Source organism: Armigeres subalbatus, chromosome 2, assembly GCF_024139115.2.
Source record: "Armigeres subalbatus isolate Guangzhou_Male chromosome 2, GZ_Asu_2, whole genome shotgun sequence".
NCBI classification, from domain to species: Eukaryota; Metazoa; Arthropoda; class Insecta; order Diptera; family Culicidae; genus Armigeres; species Armigeres subalbatus.
This window is the reverse complement of record NC_085140.1, coordinates 398,566,673-398,587,944: the sequence shown is the minus strand read 5'-3', so window position 1 is coordinate 398,587,944 and position 21,272 is coordinate 398,566,673. Positions and strand designations below refer to the sequence as shown.

At 39.3% G+C, this 21,272-nt stretch overlaps 1 protein-coding gene across 11 annotated transcripts in view; it reads right to left on the bottom strand.

The window, feature by feature from the left end:
• Positions 1-2,749: 2,749 nt before the first annotated feature.
• LOC134213257 (toll-like receptor Tollo) overlaps positions 2,750-21,272 on the bottom strand; it is a 444,443-nt gene continuing 425,920 nt past the window's right edge. For all 11 annotated transcript variants that reach the window (XM_062692102.1, XM_062692099.1, XM_062692098.1 and 8 more), the window contains 4 exons: positions 14,178-14,324; positions 13,914-14,070; positions 13,702-13,830; positions 2,750-4,844 (listed from right to left, as the gene is read on the bottom strand). In XM_062692102.1, coding sequence (XP_062548086.1) covers positions 4,669-4,844; positions 13,702-13,830; positions 13,914-14,070; positions 14,178-14,324 — 609 coding nt within the window. In that variant the 3' untranslated portion in view covers positions 2,750-4,668. The remainder of the gene's footprint in view (positions 4,845-13,701; positions 13,831-13,913; positions 14,071-14,177; positions 14,325-21,272) is intronic.

Sequence of the window (21,272 nt, the reverse complement as noted above, 5' to 3'; positions counted from 1 at the left end):
ATCGAATCGCTAAGAATCGAGATATTGACTTCCCAATATGGCCATTTTGTATGGAAACCGAGCTTGTCTTTATACTTATTTCCACCAGTGTATTCGTGTTGTTTTGACAGAACATGTCTACGGTGGCTCGATCTGTTCGTTTCATAGCGACAGTTTTTGCTTATTGATTGATCCATTGAAACTTATTGAAAGCCCAATTGCTGATTTTAGCAACACAACGAATCATTTGACATATTTTTGCAAATCGAACAGTGAGTGATTGTAAACACGTTGCATTTCGTTGCACGGTGTTCAACGCAGATCAGGAATAACAAAATTATTTTTTTCTAATCCCAGAATCTGGACCAGATTGCATTGCTTGGAAGCGCAAATATGCAACAGCTTGCGTTTATCCCTTCCTTTCAAAGGGACATTTATCGATTACATTTGTTGAAACCCGTGCTGCTTGGAACATTTCCTTTCGGCGATCAGCCTTTGACCCTTCTTTAATCCGACATATTTCGCCTGTTGGATAGATCATAAACCCCGCATATACTATCATCTAATACTAATCCTTTTTAGTGAAAAATATCTGAAGAATAATCGCTATAATTCTGAATAGATCCAGTTACTTGCTAGCAAAAGTTTAGTATTGCCAATCCGGAGATGGTGATATCTCGGCCTGGTCTAGGATGTTTTCGAATACTATACGTTGTCCACCTTCTGGGAATGGTTCTGTTCCATTGTGCCTACCATACAAGCTACAAATTCATGCAATGGTAGGCATAGAAAAGGTGGAAAAGCTTTCGATTGATAATAAATTGAAAATTTGGCCAAGTTCCAGTTGGAACCTAGAAATGAAGTTAATGGAACGTTTAACAAAAAGTGATCGATAAGTTTAAAGCGATCGTTTCGTTCACTTGACCCTACAGCGTCAGATAACTAACAAAAATTGATTTGAGAAAAGCTCTAGCAAGACAAGACATTTTTCTAGTATTAAATATTTTAAAATTCTCGATACAGAAATTCAACGGGCGTGTTTATCGATGTTTTCAGATTTAATTAGTGGACGATTCCAAACATACGTTTATTTTTAAACACAATGGAATTCCCGAAACATTTAAATGCTGCTTTCTTCAAAAGTGCTTTGTACCGCAAATTCTTTCTATTTCAATGTGTTTGCCGCCCTTGTATATACATATCATTTAATAAGAGCATTCAAACACCTACAGCTACAAGCACAAACGCTGCATCCTGTAGTCCCGAATATGTAGCCTAAAATATGGAAACATTATATTAATAAATGAAGTTGATAGATTGGTATCGAAGATCCAGAAATTTCGCAAAACTTTGTTGGTGAAAAAAACTTGAGTGGTGTCTTTGACACGTAAAAAATCCATGATTGCTATGTCAAAAATTACAGTTCAATGGAGAAATGGAGAGAAACTGTTCTGTCAAAACGAAAATGGTACGTTGCAATATTGATCAAACAGTATCGTATGAGGAATCAATGCCATTCGCTTTGAATCGACTTTATCTTGATTGATATTCGCTACGATCAATAGCAGTGAGACACCCCTTGGTTTCGAGTCACCTGAAACGAAATTTTTCGAAATACCGCATATGCTTACTGTCGACGTGTCAAACTTCATGATTTTGCAAAAGGAGTTCATAGGAACTGAGGGCATTTGGTCCATCTGGCGACACCCTGGAATGTTGGTTCCCTGGGGGGCACTTCTTGATCAGTTCTAAACCCTGGTTATGCTGACTTCCTTGGGTAACGCCGAAAGTCTTTTGCTGGCATCAACGGCGTGAATCGGCGTAGCTGTATTTTTATTGCATTTTATTTCCGGGAAATCGTTCAACGTTTTTCCTGCATTTTTATTTCCGAAATTATGGAATCCAAAACTAAATGTACTCTCAATTCGGAAGCGAAGCACAACTGTCATTTTGATTATTTCAGCTTTGCTGCGTCGCAGCATGCGTGGAATAAATAAAATGATAATTGCTCGTGGATTCCGTTTCAAATGGGGTGCCCTTGAAAACGCGAGTGCTTTCAGTTTGGATTCCGCGAGGAATTTCCTTAAATGATTTATAAAAATATCTTCAATTTATTGAAGAAACTTTCGAATTTCCTAAATTTTAACGGAAACTCTTGGTATTTTTTCGGAAAATTCTTGACAATTTATCTTAGGAATTCTTCTAAATTTCCCGAAGAAATTTCTCTGAATTATCTAGAAAACTTTTTCTTACAGAACCCTATAAAAGTTTTCTCAAGAAATTCTTTAGAAATTCGTCGGAATTTTAGATATTTTTTTAAAATCCTTGCTCTATTTTTTGCTCTTCGGATCCTTAAGAATTTGATTCGGAATTTTGATTGGAATTCCTCAAAATTCTTCAGAAAATTCTGCCAAATTCCTAAGGGTAATTTTTTTAAATTTTAATCTGATTTTTTCAGGAGTTTTATCATAAATTTGTTTTGAAACTTTCAAAAGAAGTTCTTTGGAATTTCTTTGCGAACTTCTTCAAACTTTCTGCAAAAAAACAGATTAATTCACCGTAGCCGTAGCCAGCGATATTTGAGTCGGCACACATTCTTGCTTTCTTCTACTACTTACCATGATTTGTTTTTGTAGGATATTGACCAAACAACTTATTCGGCATATCAGGGCATATCATAGGAAACGATATGTTGATAAAATAAGATCCATGTTGTTAGAAAATGAAGTGGGATTTGTCATCATAATAACTACTCCAACTGCACAAAACTTTCATACAAAAATCCTTTTTATTTGATACGTTCAAAAAGTACAGAATGAACGAGTAACTCTAATCCGGGCAAACTCATGACTCCAATCGCTCTGATATAATAAACTCTTTCTACTATCTACGTCAATACATTCACTCTTACTTCCACAATCCACTAGCAGTCATACACTAATGAATATGAATTCCAATTCCCTTGAAAACGTTTTCCGTGGTCTGCCACTGAAGTACCGCTGCTACCTCAATGGTGATGATGATTCATTAATCTTGCGGTTGTGCCTTCATAGTTTATCGCTTTAAAGCGCTTTCCCCGCCCCTAATTCGCACATTAAGATTTTGCACTCTCATTCGCTCATCATTACTGACGACCGGTTACAAAGGAGCTGCCGTCCCATCTGTTCCAGTTCCTAGCTGTTGTGCAAAAGATAAACATTTTCACATTCCACAGCTTTACTACGCGGGACTAAGAACACTAAATCCGTTTTGTGTTTTTTTTTATCGGGAAGGGAAGGGTGATGGATGTCGAGGAAATGAGACGATGTTTCCCCTCAATTATGGGATTGGTAGGTACTAAAAACGGTTTCCGTCCGGTTTTGATGTTGCTAAGAAGTTTGGGTAAATCTGTTTTCTCTTTTTGATCCTTACGCTGCCTGGTGTGGTTCCTCTTCCGGTTTTCGCTTGCATGTTCCTATATTTACAAGTTGTCTCACTTAAGAAATCATTTGTCATTCTGGCTGTGATGGTGGTGTCGACAAAACACTCATTAGTGACTAATTACAGTTAATTTGCCGAGATTCACTGGGAAGGGATGGGGATCCTTCGGATGGGATCCGTTCTTAAATTAAACTCAATTGACCATGCGTCTCTGCAGAGATATTTGATATTCTCGCTTACATTTGGGGGTTTTCTTAGAATATAATTAAAATTATGATTAATGATTCTGATAAGGTCAAGCTTAATTGACGGCACTTACTCCGTGAGATATGCCATGTTTGAACATCGAAGTTAAAGAAGTTCACTCTCGCGTACTACCAAAATTGATATCGTGAAATTATTGTAACACAGTCTTGAGCGACGTGTGTATATTATTTTATTCATGATCATCACTCGATAAGTACCTTAAATCATAATCTTTTATACTGTCGTGAATCGCATATCTGACCCATCATTGCTGGATTTTCTATTCATTTGGGATAAATATGCGATTCACGGCAGTATGAGCATATTTCGGTCACAACTTGAAAGTAAAGATGACTTGTATTCGACTTGACTTCAGTGAAGTAGGAGACATGGAAAATTACCTGGCATAGATCGTAATACGCCTTTATGTTAATATATCTATCAAGTAATCGAATTAAATAAAAACATTCGAATAAATAAGTGGAAAACATAAAAAATACAATTTCACAGACTTATCTTTCCATTTCATATTTACAAGCTCCGTAATGGAGACGCATGGTCTCTCTCTCAGAAAAACTCGAACGTCTTCATTCTCACACTTTCGCTTACCCACTACGAAATTGATGCATAAATACAAAATCTTACAGACTATATTTACAGTCCAGCTTGTGACCCCGTCTCTCGGCCCGCTGACGCTCCTTAACCCTAAAACACATCTTTGCTTTTCCTTAAAATACCACGAAGTGGAACAGCAGCTCCAGTGCGTCCTTGGCCTGTCGCGGTTGATCCACCCCCCGAAGTACTGCTACCGCCCAAACTGCTGCTGGTCGTGATGGCACTGGACGAGGTTCCCATGCCCGAGATCGATGCCGAGTCGTCCCCGATGATGGCCACCGTGGTGCTGGTGGTGGCGATGGTGCTGGTGCTGATGGCTCCGGATGGGCCCTCGCCAGCACAGCACCCGTCACCGTCGTCGGTGGAAGCGCCATCATCGGCAGAGGATGTAGTCGGCTGCTCCGTTCGTTAATCGAACCGCTCGATGACGTTAGCGGGCGGCTTGCCCGGTGGCGGCGGGGGCGGTGGGATGCATATTTCGTCGATGGTGCACACCCGGTCCGTGTAGGGGAATTTGAAATTGATTTCACTGCCGGCCGCCGTCAGGATTGATGTTTCGGTGCCGTTCTTCTCCATCATGGTGTCTGAAATGGGATGATATGGGAAACAGATTTAAAATCCATGTTAGGGAATTTACGCCGGATTCCCAGTAATAGCAATCGGGATCGAAATGTAAATCATTTGATATTGTTACTATGTATTAGAAAGCATCGACTGCAAAATTTCGAATCATCTTCTATGTTAATTTAGAAATCCAATAATCATAAATATTGGGTGATTGATTATAAAGTATCCACTTTGCTCAATGCGATGCACTGGTACAAGGTAATACTTTGATCTGATAATGGTTTGCGTCTAACAATCCATATGATGAAACAATTAAAAACAAAATAGAAAGGCTTTCGTATTTTATAGAACATAGTATTTGCATTACGCCAATTGGGGAAGGCACTGTTTAAAATGAAATGAATAAATTTCTAGGTGTAAAAATCAATTCATTTGATGACTTCTTTTGCTAGGAAGAGCTCTGTTTTATTAATTTTTCGACTTTAAGTAATGAACAGCGCCATGTGTTATATTATGTGTGAGCTCATAATGTAAAAGATGTGGCAGAAATTTGAAAGAAAGGATATTGTGATTATTTTCATCATTTACTGAACGTTTATGTGATTTGATTCGTATAAAACGACAATGACGATGTTTTCCTCGTGCATTATTCATCCATATTCAAATCAAACCAATTTTAATTGGAAACAATTGGAAGGGACTTTTCACCGAATGCAACTTGTTGCGATCAAATCGGTTAGAGTAGAATGAATAAAAAATTTCACGTGTTTTGTGAAGAGAACAATCAGATGTTTTGTGTATAAAACACGACCACAAAATAAACGCTCAACAACGTTAGGCCTGAGACGAGGCTAGCAAAGACGTTTTTCTCTTTTTCAATGTGTTGAAGCTTGACAGGTGGAGGTGACCATCAATTTTTAAATCAAGGGCCGTACACTAATTATGTAAGCTATTTTTCTGGGGTTTTCAACTCCCCTTCTCTCCATGTAAGATTTTTCCCATACAAATCAATTTTTATTTATATGGAGCGTAAGAAAATGGCCGACCCCCTCCCCCCATAAGTGCTCACGTAATTAGTGCACGACCCCCAAGACGAGTTAATACAATCCCATTGAATTCCACCACTTAATTGTATCTTGACAGATACGTATTTCGACCTCAACAGTAAGGCCGTTGACTCGAGAGTCGAGTACGAGACTCGAGAGTCGTGTCAAGTACGAGACACTGAAGACGGCCTTACTGTTGAGGTCGAAATACGTATCTGTCAAGATACAATTAAGTGGTGGAATTCAATGAGATTGTATTACCTCGTCTTATGACAAGTGAAGACATTCCACTAAAAAGCTCAAAATAATTTTCTTATCAATATTTTAATGCTTCACCTTATTGCCGCAATCCACTTATGTAACTAGACCAACATTTCAAAAGGGCGTAACAGCCAAAAGTTATTCCTTCTGATACTTTGTCTAAATGTATGTGGACGAAGAATCAGAAGGAATAAATTTTGGCTGTTACGCCCTTTTCAAATGTTGGTCTCAGAGATTCACACACAATGTTTTCTATTAGTCCAACATGATGACACATTAGCCAACTTTGGCACTGGATTTTTTGCTATACAGTGCAAACATAATCATATTTTTCTAAGAAATCCATTTGCTATTTAATATTTCAAAAAATAAAAGGATAGATTTTCAAAAATTTAAGGAAATTGCCTTTCGAACACCTTCCAAAAATCTTTCGGTCTGAAATCATTTCAGAATCTCATTTAAAAATAGTTTGGAAATCTATTATTTTTTTTAATTCCTTGAACACCAACTTAATGAATTTCTCCAGGAGTCTTCCTTAAACAGATTCTGGAATTTTCTGGAGAGTACTTTGAGGAACTTTAAGGGGAACTTACACTGATGCGGAAACTCCTGAAGGAGCTCATGGAATAGTTTCTGGAAGAATTTCCTGAGTAATCGTTTGGGACAGTCTGGAATTTCCTGAGTAGTTTTGTAAAAACAAAAAATGTTTACATTATAGGAGGAATAACCAAATGAGATTCCAGAAGGGGAATAACCAGAAATTCCGGAGGAATTCCTTGAGGGACTTGCGGAGGAATTCCTGGAGGAACTTTCGGAGGAAATCCTGCAGATACTTCAAAAGGGAATCTTGGAGAAATTTCCGGAGAAAATCCTGGAGGAACTTCCAGAGCAGGAACATCGGGAAGAACTCCTGGAAGAACATTCGAATGAATTCCTGGAGCAACTACCGGAAAAACTCTTGGAGCAACTGTCGAATAAATTTCCGAAGGAATTCCTAGAGGAACTTCCGAAGGAATTCCTGGAAGAACTTCCAAAGGAATTCCTGGAGAAACTTCCGGAGGAGTTCCTGGACGAACTTCCGGAGGAGTTCTTGGACGAACTTCCGGAGCAGTTCCTGGACGAACTTCCGGAGGAGTTCCTGGACGAACTTTCGAGGAGTTCCTGGACGAACTTCCGGAGGAGTTCCTGGACGAACTTCCGGAGGAGTTCCTGGATGAACTTCCGGAGGAGTTCCTGGACGAATTTCGGGAGGAGTTCCTGGAGGAACTTCGGGAGGAGTTCCTGGAGGAACTTCGGGAGGAGTACCTGGAGGAACTTCCGGAGGAGTTCCTGGAGGAACTTCCGGAGGAGTTCCTGGAGGAACTTCCGGAGGGAGTCCTAAAGTAAGTTCCGGAGGAATTCCTGAATGAGAATTCCCGAATGAGAAAATGGAGAAATTTCGGATGGAACTTCCGGAGGAATTAAGGAGGACCGAAATGTCACTCTGCTTCCAACTTATTTTTATTTGGTTCGGCAATTGGTTTGTTCGGACGGTCTTCTCGGTCGTTTGATCTTTTCGTGCGATAGAATCTGCCATTCATTGGTCAAATACAAGGCCGCAATTCTGTTTTGTAACGATGCTGGGTCATTAGGCCGAATGTTCATTCGGCCGAATGGCCACTAGGCCGAACGGTCATTAGGCCGAATTAGAAGTACGAGGTGAGAAGTGAGAAATGACAAGTGAAACGTGAGAAGGGAGTAGTGAGAAGTGAAAAATGAATAGTAAAAAGAAGTGAGGAGTGAAAAATGAGAAGTAAGAAATGAGAAGTAAGAAGTGAAGTGTAAGAAGTGTGTAAGAAGTGAAAAGTGAAAAGTGAGAAGTGAGAAGTGGAAAATGAGCAGTGAGGAGTGAGGAGTGAGGAGTGAGAAGTGAGAAGTAAGAAGTGGGAGGTGAGAAGTGTGAAGTAAGGAGGAAGAAAAAGGAAGGAAAAAAAGGAGGAAACATGGAAGAAAGAAAGAAGAAAAAGGGAAGAAAGAAAGAAGAAAAAAGGATGAAAGAAGGACGAAAGAAGGAAGAAAGAAGAAAGAAAGAAGGTAGAAAGAAGGAAGAAAGAAGGAAGAAAGAAGGAAGAAAGAAGGAAGAAAGAAGGAAGAAAGAAAGAAAGAAGAAAGATGGAAGAAAGAAGGAAGAAAGAAAGTAGAAAGAAGCATGAAAGATTGAAGAAAGAAGATAGAAAGAAGGAAGAAAGAAAGTAGAAAGAAGGAAGAAAGAAGGTAGAAAGAGGGAAGAAAGAAAGAAGAAAGAAGGAAGAAAGTAGGAAGAAAGTAGGAAGAAAGAAGGAAGAAAGAAGGAAGAAAAAAGGAAGAAAGAAGGGAGAAAGAAGGAAGAAAGAAAGAAGGGAGAAAAAGGACAAAAGAAGAAAGAAAGATGGATGAAAAAGAAAAAAATAAGGAAGAAAGAAAGAAGAAGGAAAAAAAAAGAAAGAAGGAAGGAAGAAGAAAGAACGAAGGGAGAAAGAAGGAAGAAAGAAAGAAAGAAGAGAGAAAGAAGGGCGAAAGATGGATGAAAGAAGGATACAAAAGGAAGAAAGAAGGAAGAAAGAAAGAAGAAAGAAAGAAGAAAGAAAGAAGAAAGAAAGGAGAAAGAAGGAAAAAATGAAGAAACAAGGAAAAAGAAAAGAAGAAAGAAGGATGAAAGAAAGAGGAAAGAAAAAAGGAAGAAGGAAGAAACAAAAAAGAAGGAAGACAGCAGCAAAAAAGAAGGAAGAAAGATGGAAAAAAAAGGAGAAAGAAGCATGAAAGAAGGAAGAAAGAAGGGAGAAAGAAGCGTTAAAGAAGAAAGAAGAAGGAAGAAAGAAGGGAGAAAGAAGCGTGAAAGAAGAAAGAAAGAAGGAAGAAAGAAGGAAGAAAGAAAGAATATTGAAGGGAGAAATAAAGAAAAAAGCAAGTAGAAAGTAGGAAGAGGGATGCAGACAGTAAAATAAACGAAGGAGAAAGAAAAAAGAAGGGAGAAGGAAAAGGAAGAACTGAATTCTCTCTCTCTCTCTCTCTCTCTTTCTCTCTCTCTCTCTCTCTCTCTCTCTCTTTCTCTCTCTCTCTCTCTTCGGCCTAATGACCTTCGACTTAATGGCCTTCGGCTTAATGGTCTTCGGCCTAACGGCCTTCGACCTAATGGCCTGACGCCTTTTGTAACACACCGCAATAATAGTCGCGGTAATAAGTCGATAAATCAATATCCATGATTCAGTATCCAGTATCACAAGCCAATCAAAAAACCGTATGGTGCAGTTTTGCAGAACCCCGACCATTTTCCAAAAAGTTAAAAATAATTTGCCTAAAAAAACGTTTTTTTTTTTGGAAAATTTGAACAATTTCCGCTTGGAAATCAGAACGAATTATTGAAAATTAAAAATTAGTTTCATAACAGTTTAAAGGAACTTTCTTGAAAAATCAATCGAATTTTGTCTGAGTTTCTAAAATGAATTCCATCTATAGATTTTTGCCTTTCTCGTATACTAAGTATACGGTAATGGCTAAATGATCGCTCCAAAAACAAACTTTTTATAGAAGGCCCGGAGACCCATAGTGTTATATACCGATCGACTCAGCTCGACGAATTGAGGTGATGTCTGTGTGTATGTGTGTGTGTGTGTGTGTGTGTGTGTGTGTGTGTGTGTGTGTGTGTGTGTGTGTGTATGTGTGTTCGTCTGTGCGCACCCACCCAAAAAAATGTCACTCATTTTTCAGGTACTTATCCTTAACCGATTTACTCGCAACAAGTTGCATTCGACGCAGGACACTCTGCCATTGTTTCCTATTGAAAATTGGTCAGATCGGACTATGGGCTCGGAAGCTATGGCCAAAATATCACTTTTATTACAGAAAAAAATGTCACTCATTTTTCATGCACTTATCCTTAACCGATTCACTCGCAACAAGTTGCATTCGACGCAGGATACTCAGCCATTGTTTCCTATTGAAAATTGGTCAGATCGGACTATGGGCTCGGAAGTTATGGGCAAAATACCACTTTTTTATAGAAAAATTGAGTAAAAAAATGTCACTCATTTTTCAGGCACATATCCTTAGTCGATTTACTCGCAACAAATTGCATTCGACGCAAGATACTCTACCATTGCTTCCTATTGAAAATTGGGCAGATCGGACTATGGGTTCAAGAGTAATGGCCAAAATACTATTTTTATAATGCACGAGAAAGGCACCATTACCGCTAGGTGGATTAATCAGGGTTTTTTGTAGTGAATTCGAAGGAATTTCTTGTGGAATTGAGCATTTTGTAGATAGTCAGTTTGATACGGCGGCGAAGTTTATTCGATCGGAGCGCTTTGCTTCTCGGAAACATTCACCCAAACAGCTCGAAAGCCTCCTTCTAAAATGTTCAGAAGCCTTTTTTCGAGAGGCTTGGAAGCATCCTTTCAAGATGCTTGGAAATCTCCTTTCAAGAGGCTTGGAAGCGTCCTTTCAAGAGGCCTGCAAGCCTTCTTTCAAGAGGCCCGGAAGCTTCGCTTTGAGATACCCGGAATCTTCTTTTCAATAGGCTCGGAAGCCTTCTTTCATGAAGATCTGCAGCCTTCTTTCAAAAAGCTCGAAAGGTTCTTTTCAAAAGGCTTGGATAACTACCTTCAAGAGGCCGGAAGCCTTGTTTTAAGAAGCACGGAAGTCCACTTTCAAGAGGCTCGGAAGTCGCCTTTTAAAAGAGTCGGAAAAATTCTTTCAAAAAGCTCGGATGTCTCCTTTCAAGAGGCTCGGGGAGCTACTTTCAAGAGGCTCCGAATCCTCCTTTCAAGAATCTCGGAAGCCTTCTTTCAAAAAGCTCAGAAGACTCCTTTCAAGAGGCTTGGAAGCCTCTTTACAATAGGCCTGAAAGCCGTCTTCCAAGAAGCCCGGAAGCCTGCTTTCAAGAGGCTGGGAATCTTCTTTTCAACAGGCTGGGAAGCCTCTTTTCAAGAGGCCGAAAGCCTTGTTTTAAGGCGCCCGAAATTCTACTTTCAAGAGGCTCGGAAGCCGCCTTTTAAAAGGGTAGGAAGCCTTAATTCAAAAAGCTCGGATGGCTCCTTTCGAGAGGCTCGGGAAGCTCCTTTCAATAGGCTTGGAAGTCCCTTTCAAGACTCTTGTAAGCCTCCTTTTAACAGGCTCGGAAGCCTTCTTTTAAGAGACGCGCAAGCCTATTTTCATGTGGCTTGGAAGCTTATTTTCAATAGGCTCGAAAGCCTTATTTCAAGTGGCTCAGAGGCCTCATTTCAAGAGAATCACAAGCCTCCCTCCAATGAGCTTGGAAGCATACTTTCAAGAGGCCCAGAAGCGTCCTTTCGAGATGCAAAGGAAGCCTCCTTTTAAGTGGCTCGAAAGCCGCCATGCAAGAGGCTCAGAAGCCTCTTATCAAGGTGTGGAAGAATAATTTTAAGAGATTCAAGGGCTTCGAAATGTTCTTTTAAGAGCCCTGGAAGCCTACTTTCAGGAAGGGGTATCTAAATCAACGCAATAGTTCGAAGGGGTACATCTCAAGAAAAAGGATGAGAACCGCTGTTATATGACATCATATACGATCTTGTGTTGACTGGGGAAGAACTGAATTCTCAATTCTCATTCGGCCTAATGACCATTCGGCCTAATGGCCTTCGGCTTAATGGCCTGACGCCTTTTGTAACTCACCGCAGTGCGTAAAGGAGCTGGTGAATGTGACTCAAAGTCTCCGCGGTAATAGTTGGTAAATCAATATCCATTATTCAGTATCCAGTATCACAAGTCAATCACAAAAACGTATGGTGCAGTTTTGCAGAACCCCGACCATTTTCCAAAAAGTTAAAAATAATTTGCCTAAAAAACGATTTTTTTTTTGGAAAATTTGAACAATTTCCGCTTGGAAATCAGAACGAATTATTGAAAATTCAAAATTAGTTTCATAACAGTTTAAAGGAACTTTCTTGAAAAATCAATCGAATTTTGTCTGAGTTTCTAAAATGAATTCCACCTACAGATTTTTTTGTAGTGAATTCGAAGGAATTTCTTGTGGAATTGAGCATGAGCATGAGCATGAGAATGAATGACTGCCCACGGTTGCTACTCCGTTATTGCCAGGTCAGCTGTAATTACACAGAGAACCAACAGATGAAGTTTGAGACTAACATCATCTTCAATTTGTAAGAACCGGTGACCTAAAAATAAGCAATACCAACGCCGGCCGTGTCCGAATGCAGGTCAATTAAGGAATTAATTAAGGGTAGGAGAATATTGTCATGAATCTCACTTTGATGGAAGCCGACGAGTCATTTGCACTTTCACGAGAAATCACTGGGGTGTTGGACATATGGGGTAGGGAGTGTGGCAGGGTTCGTATTTGTAACCGGCATGCCGTGTATAGCATGTGGTTTGATCGATAAAAACAAAACTAATAATTTTATTCAAAGGCCGCACAAAGCAGAACCGGCTGATCGTTCTGCTTACTGAAGAAACATGTATGGACACGATCTCCGACCAAATACAAAACACGAACAAACCTGCACTGTTTTCGATAACCGCGCGATCGTTATACGCCAAACACGAACGAACTTGTACTCATTAGTGAATTAAAGCTTTAAAAACAGTTGCTAACTAAATGTACTGCACTAATAAAATTAAAGGAAAATGTACTTCAGGATATCCTTAATTGCATCTTTATTGAGAGCATCGCCACACAAACAAGTAGTTCTTCGTCACCTCAATAATAACTTTCTCAGCGACGTTCCATCCAGTTATATACTTGCGGGTAAGAAAAGTCTTGATTCTTCAATGCTCCATATAGCTGCGAATGCGCACGATCTAAACTCGATCACGATCAGAAACTCCTTTTTCAACAGTGGATTTTGATGGCAGAAAAATTACAACTCAAACAAATATTTCGTCAAAGGATGATAGTTCAAAAATTTGACGTGCGAAAAAAGCCGTCCGAATTAAACCGTATCTCTCTTCGATCCCCGATAAAGGATATTTAATCAGTCAAAATTCAAACACTGAAAATATGTAATTCAGTATTTTTTTTAAATAATGACATTGTTACAAAAAATTATAACTGATTCACGTTTATCTCGAAGGAATTTACAAACTTCAAGTAGAATTAGCTTGTAAAATTAAACGCACTTCCCGTAGAAATTCAAACGATTTTTCCGTTTGAATTCAGATGGTGCTCCTGTGCAATATCATAATTTTTTTCCGTCGACATTCAAACAAAAAAGTATTTTGGAAATTTATTCCGTGAAAATACAAATAAATTTCACGTTCATGTTATAATGAATTTCTCGTAGAGAAATATAAAAATTTCCATTTGAATTTCAAATATAGGTAGAGTCAAACCTCCATGAGTCGATATTGAAGGGACCATCTTCTCAAGGAAATATCAAGATATGGAATAGAAAATCCTCGAAAAGCTGTTTGAAGGGACCATCTCGGTAACCAAGAACATATTTTTAACGGCATTATTTGCTTCCATGAGACGATATCGAGTCAGAGAACATCACCTTATGGAGATTTTACTGTAATTCGCTGGCTATCAAATCGTAGCTATCATGAACATTTGATTACATATACTAACCTCGCTTTTCTTCATGAGTGTAATATCGCGCTCGATGTCGTGAGAAGCAGATGGCCGTCGAAACCACAATAATTGCCAGAACGATGAACAGCATCAAACCGCAAAACGCAAGCACACTGGCACTGCCAGCTGTAATGTGAACAAAATTTTCAGGAAATTAGAATTTTCATCAGGATACTATCAGTGCATAAAAAATGTAACTCCACACTTACCTTGCTCCAAAAAGTTGTGCGACGTGCTGGCCGCATCATGGTCCTCGTCAACAATTACCTCCATGCATATCTCCACGCTATCCGGCTGCAGATCGTCAATCGGAATGCCCCTTAAACGCTCCGGCAAAAAGCACACCGGTTTTTCCGGCCATGACAGCTATTAAAAAACAACGCGTAGAAAGGTAAAATCAATTCAAAATTTGGCAGCGGATCTCGATGAAAAAACAAGAGAGGGACACAAAAAAATAAAAAAAGGCAACCAACCTCAGAGGCCATGTCGATGAGTGCTCCCATGTGGCACCGATCGCATATCAGGGGATTATTGTCCATTCGCAAGTCGTCGATACGGGCCAACTGTGCAGCGTAACGGTCCTCCACCCCGGATAGCTGATTGCGTGATAGATCCAAAAGCTTTTAGAAGGGGAAAAGATAAAAAGAGATTGGCTATTTTAATTATGTCTGAATTCTGAGAAACGTTTATTGCACGGATAACGAATCTCCGAGGAAAAAAGTAGCATCTGAAATACCTAATTGATAATTTCCTAGAATTTTCAAAGTTGATTTAATCTTTCGATAACACTAATGCTTCAAACGTTCATATTGCATATCCAGATCCACGTTTAAATTGTTACAATGCCAATCCTGCTCCATTCTCGCTTTCAATTCGTTTGCAAATATGTTTCGATATTCGATTTCTCAAATCCAGTATGGCAATGTTCGGAACTCATTGCATCGATTTTTCCCTTTATTGCATACGCCAACCAATAAAACTGGAAAGGAACTTATGGATCGCAAGATTCTTCTTTGTGTGGTTATGTGCCTCTCAAACTTCCAGAATAGTATATTGGATTGTCTCGTCGTCGGTTTATGCATAATAAAGCTCACACACTGCCATGGCTTGGTTGGGGTCTTGAATACCCGCCCCCATCGAATATTGATTGAAGCATATTTTATCATCGTATTCACAGCCGTCGCCGGTGGCACACATGAGCTCACCCCGTCATTCACCGTGTAAGGTGGTGGATCGAACAATAAAGTTATTTTTGGCACTCTTAGCCTCAAACGGTAAATTAAAAGTGAATATGTAAAAACAAATATTGAATTCCACGAAAAAAAGATTTAAGTTTCTGCTGGAAATCAAACATTATAACAACAAGTGAATCAATAAAAAAGAACTGAACAACTGAATTAAATACCTCACAAAACCAATGGTTTTTCGTGCGACGTAAGGTACATTACTTGATCACTGTTTTCGAATGTAAGTTTCACTTCGCATGAGATTTGAATGTTGAGACTTTGTAAGCCATATCTCTATTCAGAGTACGAACAATAATCCATGATTTATACAGAAGGTGGCTAACTTTGACCGTAGTACGGTATATTCATATACGGGCTTACGGATGATATTCTGAAGAGCAAACAATAATAATATGTGTTGCCCGATTGATCAGCGTTTCTCAACCATGTGCGACAAACGATGCATTGGTGTTCGTATTTTTTGTATTGGAAATACTTTGTTGTAATCTTACCTTACCCTATAGAAAAGCCTACCGGAATCCGAAACTAAATGCACTCGCGTTTTCAAGGCTACTCCATTAAAAACGGAAGCCACGCAGAACTGTCATTTATATTATTCCAGATTTGCTGCGTCGCAGCATGCGTGGAATAATAAAAATAACAGTTGTGCGTGGCTTCCGTTTTGAACGAGGTGCCTTTGAAAACGCGAGTGCTTTTAGTTTTGAATTCTGGGAGGCTTGTCCTTAAAAAGAGTATAAGTAACATTATTGATATCAGTTTATCCGATTCCAGTTCTCGGTGTACCTACAAACGTGAATACGCTGCGAAACTATGACAAATATGTGAAAATCACTAAGGGAAGCCTGAATACTGTACAAAATGTCACAACGGCGAAAAAGTGACGTAAGCGCCAAATTACAACTTGCATGTTTTTTTTCTTTTTACAAATTTAGACTTAAACCATACTGCTTCGTGCGGTCGTGTATTATCAACAATTTTGGCTGCGCCGCTGAACAAAATCATAAAGTTGTTTTTAAAACTTAATGATATACAAATTTTTCTATTAACGCATACTACACAATCCCATTCTGTGTCAACAAATACGTTTTTGTTTATCTATAAAAAAAATTCAAAAGTGATCCGACTTAACATTCATGACGTCAGGTACAGAGTTTTCATATATAACATAGAAGAGCACGCATATATGAATCAGATCAGTATAACTTTTTCGAAAAGGCAAAGCCGTGGCGCGAATTCCTAGGGACCTTGTAAAGTCTTTTCAGAGCGCTTCTTTCATATTGAAGGCCGATTTCTTCCGTTTTGGCCTGCGAGCCTCCTATTAAAAAAGTTTAATTTGGAAGGAAACGATAGCTCTTTGGTACAGGTCCGCGACGTTAGGCATAAGTACGTTAGGCATAAGGACGTTAGGAATAAGTACGTTAGGCATAATGGACGCTAGGCATAACGAACGATAGGCATAATGTACGTTAGGCATAATGTACGTTTGGCATAATTCTGCCTTCTTTATGTCATAGGCTGTTCTTTTGGTCATTTTATGCCTAACGTACATTATGCCTATCGTCCGTTATGCCCAACGTCCATTATGCCTAACGTAGTTATGCCTAACGTCTTTATGCCTAACGTCTTTATGCCTAACGTACTTATGCCTAACGGGGTATACCCCTTTGGTACAGCTGTTTATACAAGAAAAGAAAAATTATGTCTTTATAGCTGTCAAACGTCTGCCGTAAAAACTTTGCGATTACATTTCTGAAATACAATCTGAATTACATACAGGGGTAAGGCAAAATTATTGAATTTGAAAATTTGGCCCAAATAGTGGAAATAAATGAAAGAATAATAGTCTTTTAACCTTGTAGCATTTCCCCTAAGACGCTCTAAAATAATTAATCACCAAATTCAAATCCTTATAACTTTCTGAAAAATTGATGAAATTGGATAAAATCGGAAAGAATCGACGGCAAATTTAGTCAAGATTTGGGAATATGCATGGTCTCGAGTACTGGCCACCGGACACCGGAGATGTTCCGGATCAATGGCTGCGCTTGCCCCTCTGTCACACGCACACCACAGCATAAGGGGCCCCATACACGCTCCGACGTGTTGTACAACTTTGACTCCGCGCCCAGGGAATTTGGTTCGGTCGGACTGTTGGACAGTACAACTTGCCCACAGACGGTCCGACTTGGCTCCGACCGAACCAAATTTCTTGGGGGCGGAGTCAAAGTTGTACAACACGTCGGAGCGTATGTGGGGCCCCTAAGAGTTCGAGACAGCAGCACGTACGGACGTGTTTTTTGCTCGCGCATTCTTTTCCAAGTGTTTTTTCTCGTTCGTTCGCTGTTTACGTTTTCGTTTCGTCGCGTTGGCGTTATTTTCTCCCGGACCCGTCACTATGGGGAATCAGGTGGCCGAAAATAAAAAAAAATCGACTTTCTCTGATTCGTAATTCAAGTTGACCTACTAAATGCTAATGCTTTGGAGCATTAAACCCCAGCATATCAGCACTCTAAGCCATATGGTTATCAAGATATAGGCATTTCAGCCAAACACTTTTTAGTTCTTGAAAAATCAATGCATTATTCAACTGTCAATATCTTCGGCTACAGTAGCAGTACAGTAGCTTATGGGAAAATAGGTAGTGAAACATCCGAAAATGACACAAAGAAATTTTTTTTATACAAAAAGTTCTATACAAAAAAAGTTTCTCAAAGTTTCGCTTAGCGACTACCACTACGACTTTCTTTGGACCTCCCAGAAGGCATTAAAACAAATTCCAGCTGCTTATGGCTGCACATCTGCGATTCCGATCACTTTTTCGAAAAAAAGTCATTAATTTTGAAACATTAAATGTAATTATTCTCATAATACACGGCAGACTGTGATGGGCTGTATACAAATCCCATGCGTATGACAAAAGAGCATCAAGAACAGTTAAAATAGAGATAGTAGATAACACGAAAAGTGTCGTAGGCTTCGTGGTAGGCCGTGTACACGATAGCTTATGCAACCATATGATACTCCATTTGGCGTAGGCTCACCAAGAGGAGGCAACTCATTATCTATCAAGTATCAAGCAAATAAATATGAAAAAAAAGACAATATACTCTTGAGGGTTACGAAAATACTCTAGGCTTCATTTGAAATTATTTCATAAAAAGTAAAATTTTGATATTAATTAAAATCCAATATGTGAATACAAGAAGCAAAAATGTCTGTACCTAAGGACATCTTTCGATAATTATTGGTATGTACCTAGGTGAAATAAATAAACAGAACATTTATGAATGTCTATCTGAGTGCATAGTGAGCTGTGATTGCGAAGGTAAATCGTGTGAAGTGTTTGTACTTATTATTTGGTGAATCATGAATTATAGGCAACTCATTGAAGTATTTAGAGCTCACGAGGGACGACAGGTAGAAAAAGCTTTGGAATATATCTGCCAAAGCTTCGCTGTGGATAAACAAAAAAAGAGTCAACTCCATACAAAATTGAAAAATCTGCATTTGAAATTTGAAAAAAAAAAAATGGCAGGCCGCATCCCGGTCCAAAACTTACTTTGACTCATATAATGAGGAATGGCTTGACACAGAATTTGAATTAGAAGAATTTTATCATGCTGAGCCAGAGCCAGTGGCTTCAACATCTCGTGGAAGGCCATCAAAAAATTTTGAGGATTTAAGTGAGCGTACGAAGCGCAGAAGAATTAATGACGAGCTAATGGATCCAAGAGAGGATACCGCAGAGGAAGCAGCTGAGTGTCAACACAAGCACTTAAAAAAAAGTCGGACTCATCATGCCAGGAAAGCCTCAAGAGAAGAAAATTTACATGACGTTTTCATTCGTGCTATGAACTCGTCGGATCCTTTGATAAGCTCCCTCAACTTAGGTAAGCGACTTCAAAATAAATCTAATCTGGAATATCCAGAAGATGTTCAAAGTTTTTTAGTGACTGAAACTTCTTGCAATACAACAGATTCGAGTACAGAAAAATATACCATAGCAGATATTTTAATCGATCTTGAAGAAATAAATGATGATTTTGTTGAGGATGTTCATGTACATAATGAATAAATAAATGTTGTTGCAGTATACTTATATATCTTGAAGCTTTTATTGTATGGAGTTCGTTTAGCTTTAATAGAGCTTTATATTGTATTCCCTTTACTTGTTTTACGGGTTAAGAGCCTGAACCAATCTGAAAAATCCTACAAAGACAACCTGTTACGTATGTAGATGCAATGGCCTGTATTTGACGGAGTCCTTGTGCAACTTAGAACATCTGTACAACTCAATTCACATAAAAACAGTATACAATTTTCTAGTTTGAACTCTACAGGTCTGCGCTGCAATAAAATACACATCTATAGACTGCTGTGTACATGAGACATTCGTAGATAAAAGGGATATATTCCATAGAGATCAAAGGTCTGTATTCCAGGGAGTTTGGAGACCTTAGAAGTAATAACGACCTGCAAAACAAGTATTTCACATCTTTTAGACAATAATCTACGATATAAGTGTGAAATATTGCAGAAATGAAATGAAAATATTTTCGGCCACCTACTTGTATGGAGCCGCCCCATAGTGCCGTCATGGGAGACTCGGTTGACGATTCGGTCACGGGAAAAGTGCCTAAGTGCACTGCTCTTGGAAACGCGGGTAACCCCTCCAAACAACTATTGCATAGCAACGTGTACTCGTCGTTGCCACTTGACGACACCTGAAATCCGCCGAAGAAGCGAAAGGATAAGTGCCCGCCGGTTTACATCAGAGGTGACCCGCCGGAACTGCGACCAAAGCTCCGGGAATTGATCGCGAAAGGCCTAAACGGCACATTCCGGCTCTGAAGTGAAGGCGTTAAGGTGATGCCTACCAATACGGACCATCAGTCATCACAAGTCAGTCGTAAAGTTCCTGAAGGTCCACAGATATGAGTTTTACATTCATGACCTCCTCGGCAAAAATCCGCTCAAGGCTTTGCCAGGAGGCCAGGAGTTGGAGGGCAGCGGACTCAAGCCAGTCGCGGCGCACAAAAAAGACGAGAAGGGCACGGAACCAGAAACTGCCGCATGAAGCCGCGCTGCAACAAGTTTGGCGAACCCCACCCAACTGACGAGTGTGACAAGATGGAGGTGGCCGATCCCAAGCGCGCCAACTGTGGCGACAAACATCGGGCCACCACAAAGGGCTGCCCAAAGCGAGCCGAGTTCCTGGAAATCCGGAAGAAGGCTTCCACCAGAAACCTTCCGAAGAAGAACCGTGTTCTTGTACACAGAAAAAAATTATGAAAACTAATCAGCGCGTAAAAAATACAGATGCGGAAAATTACACTATTCTGAGCATACATGAATCTTTTCCATCAATTTCACCCTAAATGTATGCAATTTGTATAGCATTATACCACTTAATTGAATAAATAGTGGCATAATGCAATACAAATTGCATACATCCAAGCAAAAATATCGTTTAAAATTACGCTATTTTTGGCATTCCCTTTATGTGCATTACTTTCGTGTAAATTTCAACAACTTTTTCTATCTGTGAGTAAACGAGGTGAACTATCCCGTCGAGCGATTCCAGTCCTCCCACCGTTACAACTGCACAAGCGATTGGCAGCAATATCTGCGTTGGTTCAAACTCCAGCACCGCCAGCTCCATCTTCCTGGATTCTGCCGACATCAAGATGAGCATCCTCTACCTCCGAAGGATTCCGCTCCGCTCTACACCTCGGCGCAGTTGGCTCTAATATTCAGCCAACTTTTTTTTTTTTTTTTTTTTTTTTTTTTAACTAATTTTATTTGCTAATTATCTAATACATGCATTCATCTCTTAGACTAGGTGTTCCGTGTTTTCTTAACACTATCATCCTTATTTGCTATGTTACTTTTTAGTTATTATTAATACATTTCAATTGCCTCTGGCAGTTAGAATTTTTCCTCTGGTTGAATTGAACCATGTAGGAATTACAATGTTTTCAACTTAAACTAATCTTAACCTATTTTATACTAAGGGTACAAGGAGTTAATCGTTGCAATAGAAGATTGCAACGATTTTTGTCTAAAATTGAAAATTATTTTGTTGGACATTTGTTGCAATGTCTCAATATTAGAAATTCTATGAAGTTCATTGGTACTATACCACGGAGGCAACTTCAGAATCATTTTCAAAATTTTATTTTGAATCCTCTGGAGTGCCTTCTTTCTGGTATTGCAGCAACTAGTCCATATTGGCACAGCATACAACATGGCAGGTCTAAAATTTGTTTGTAAATCAAAAGTTTGTTCTTAAGACAAAGTTTTGATTTTCTGTTTATAAGT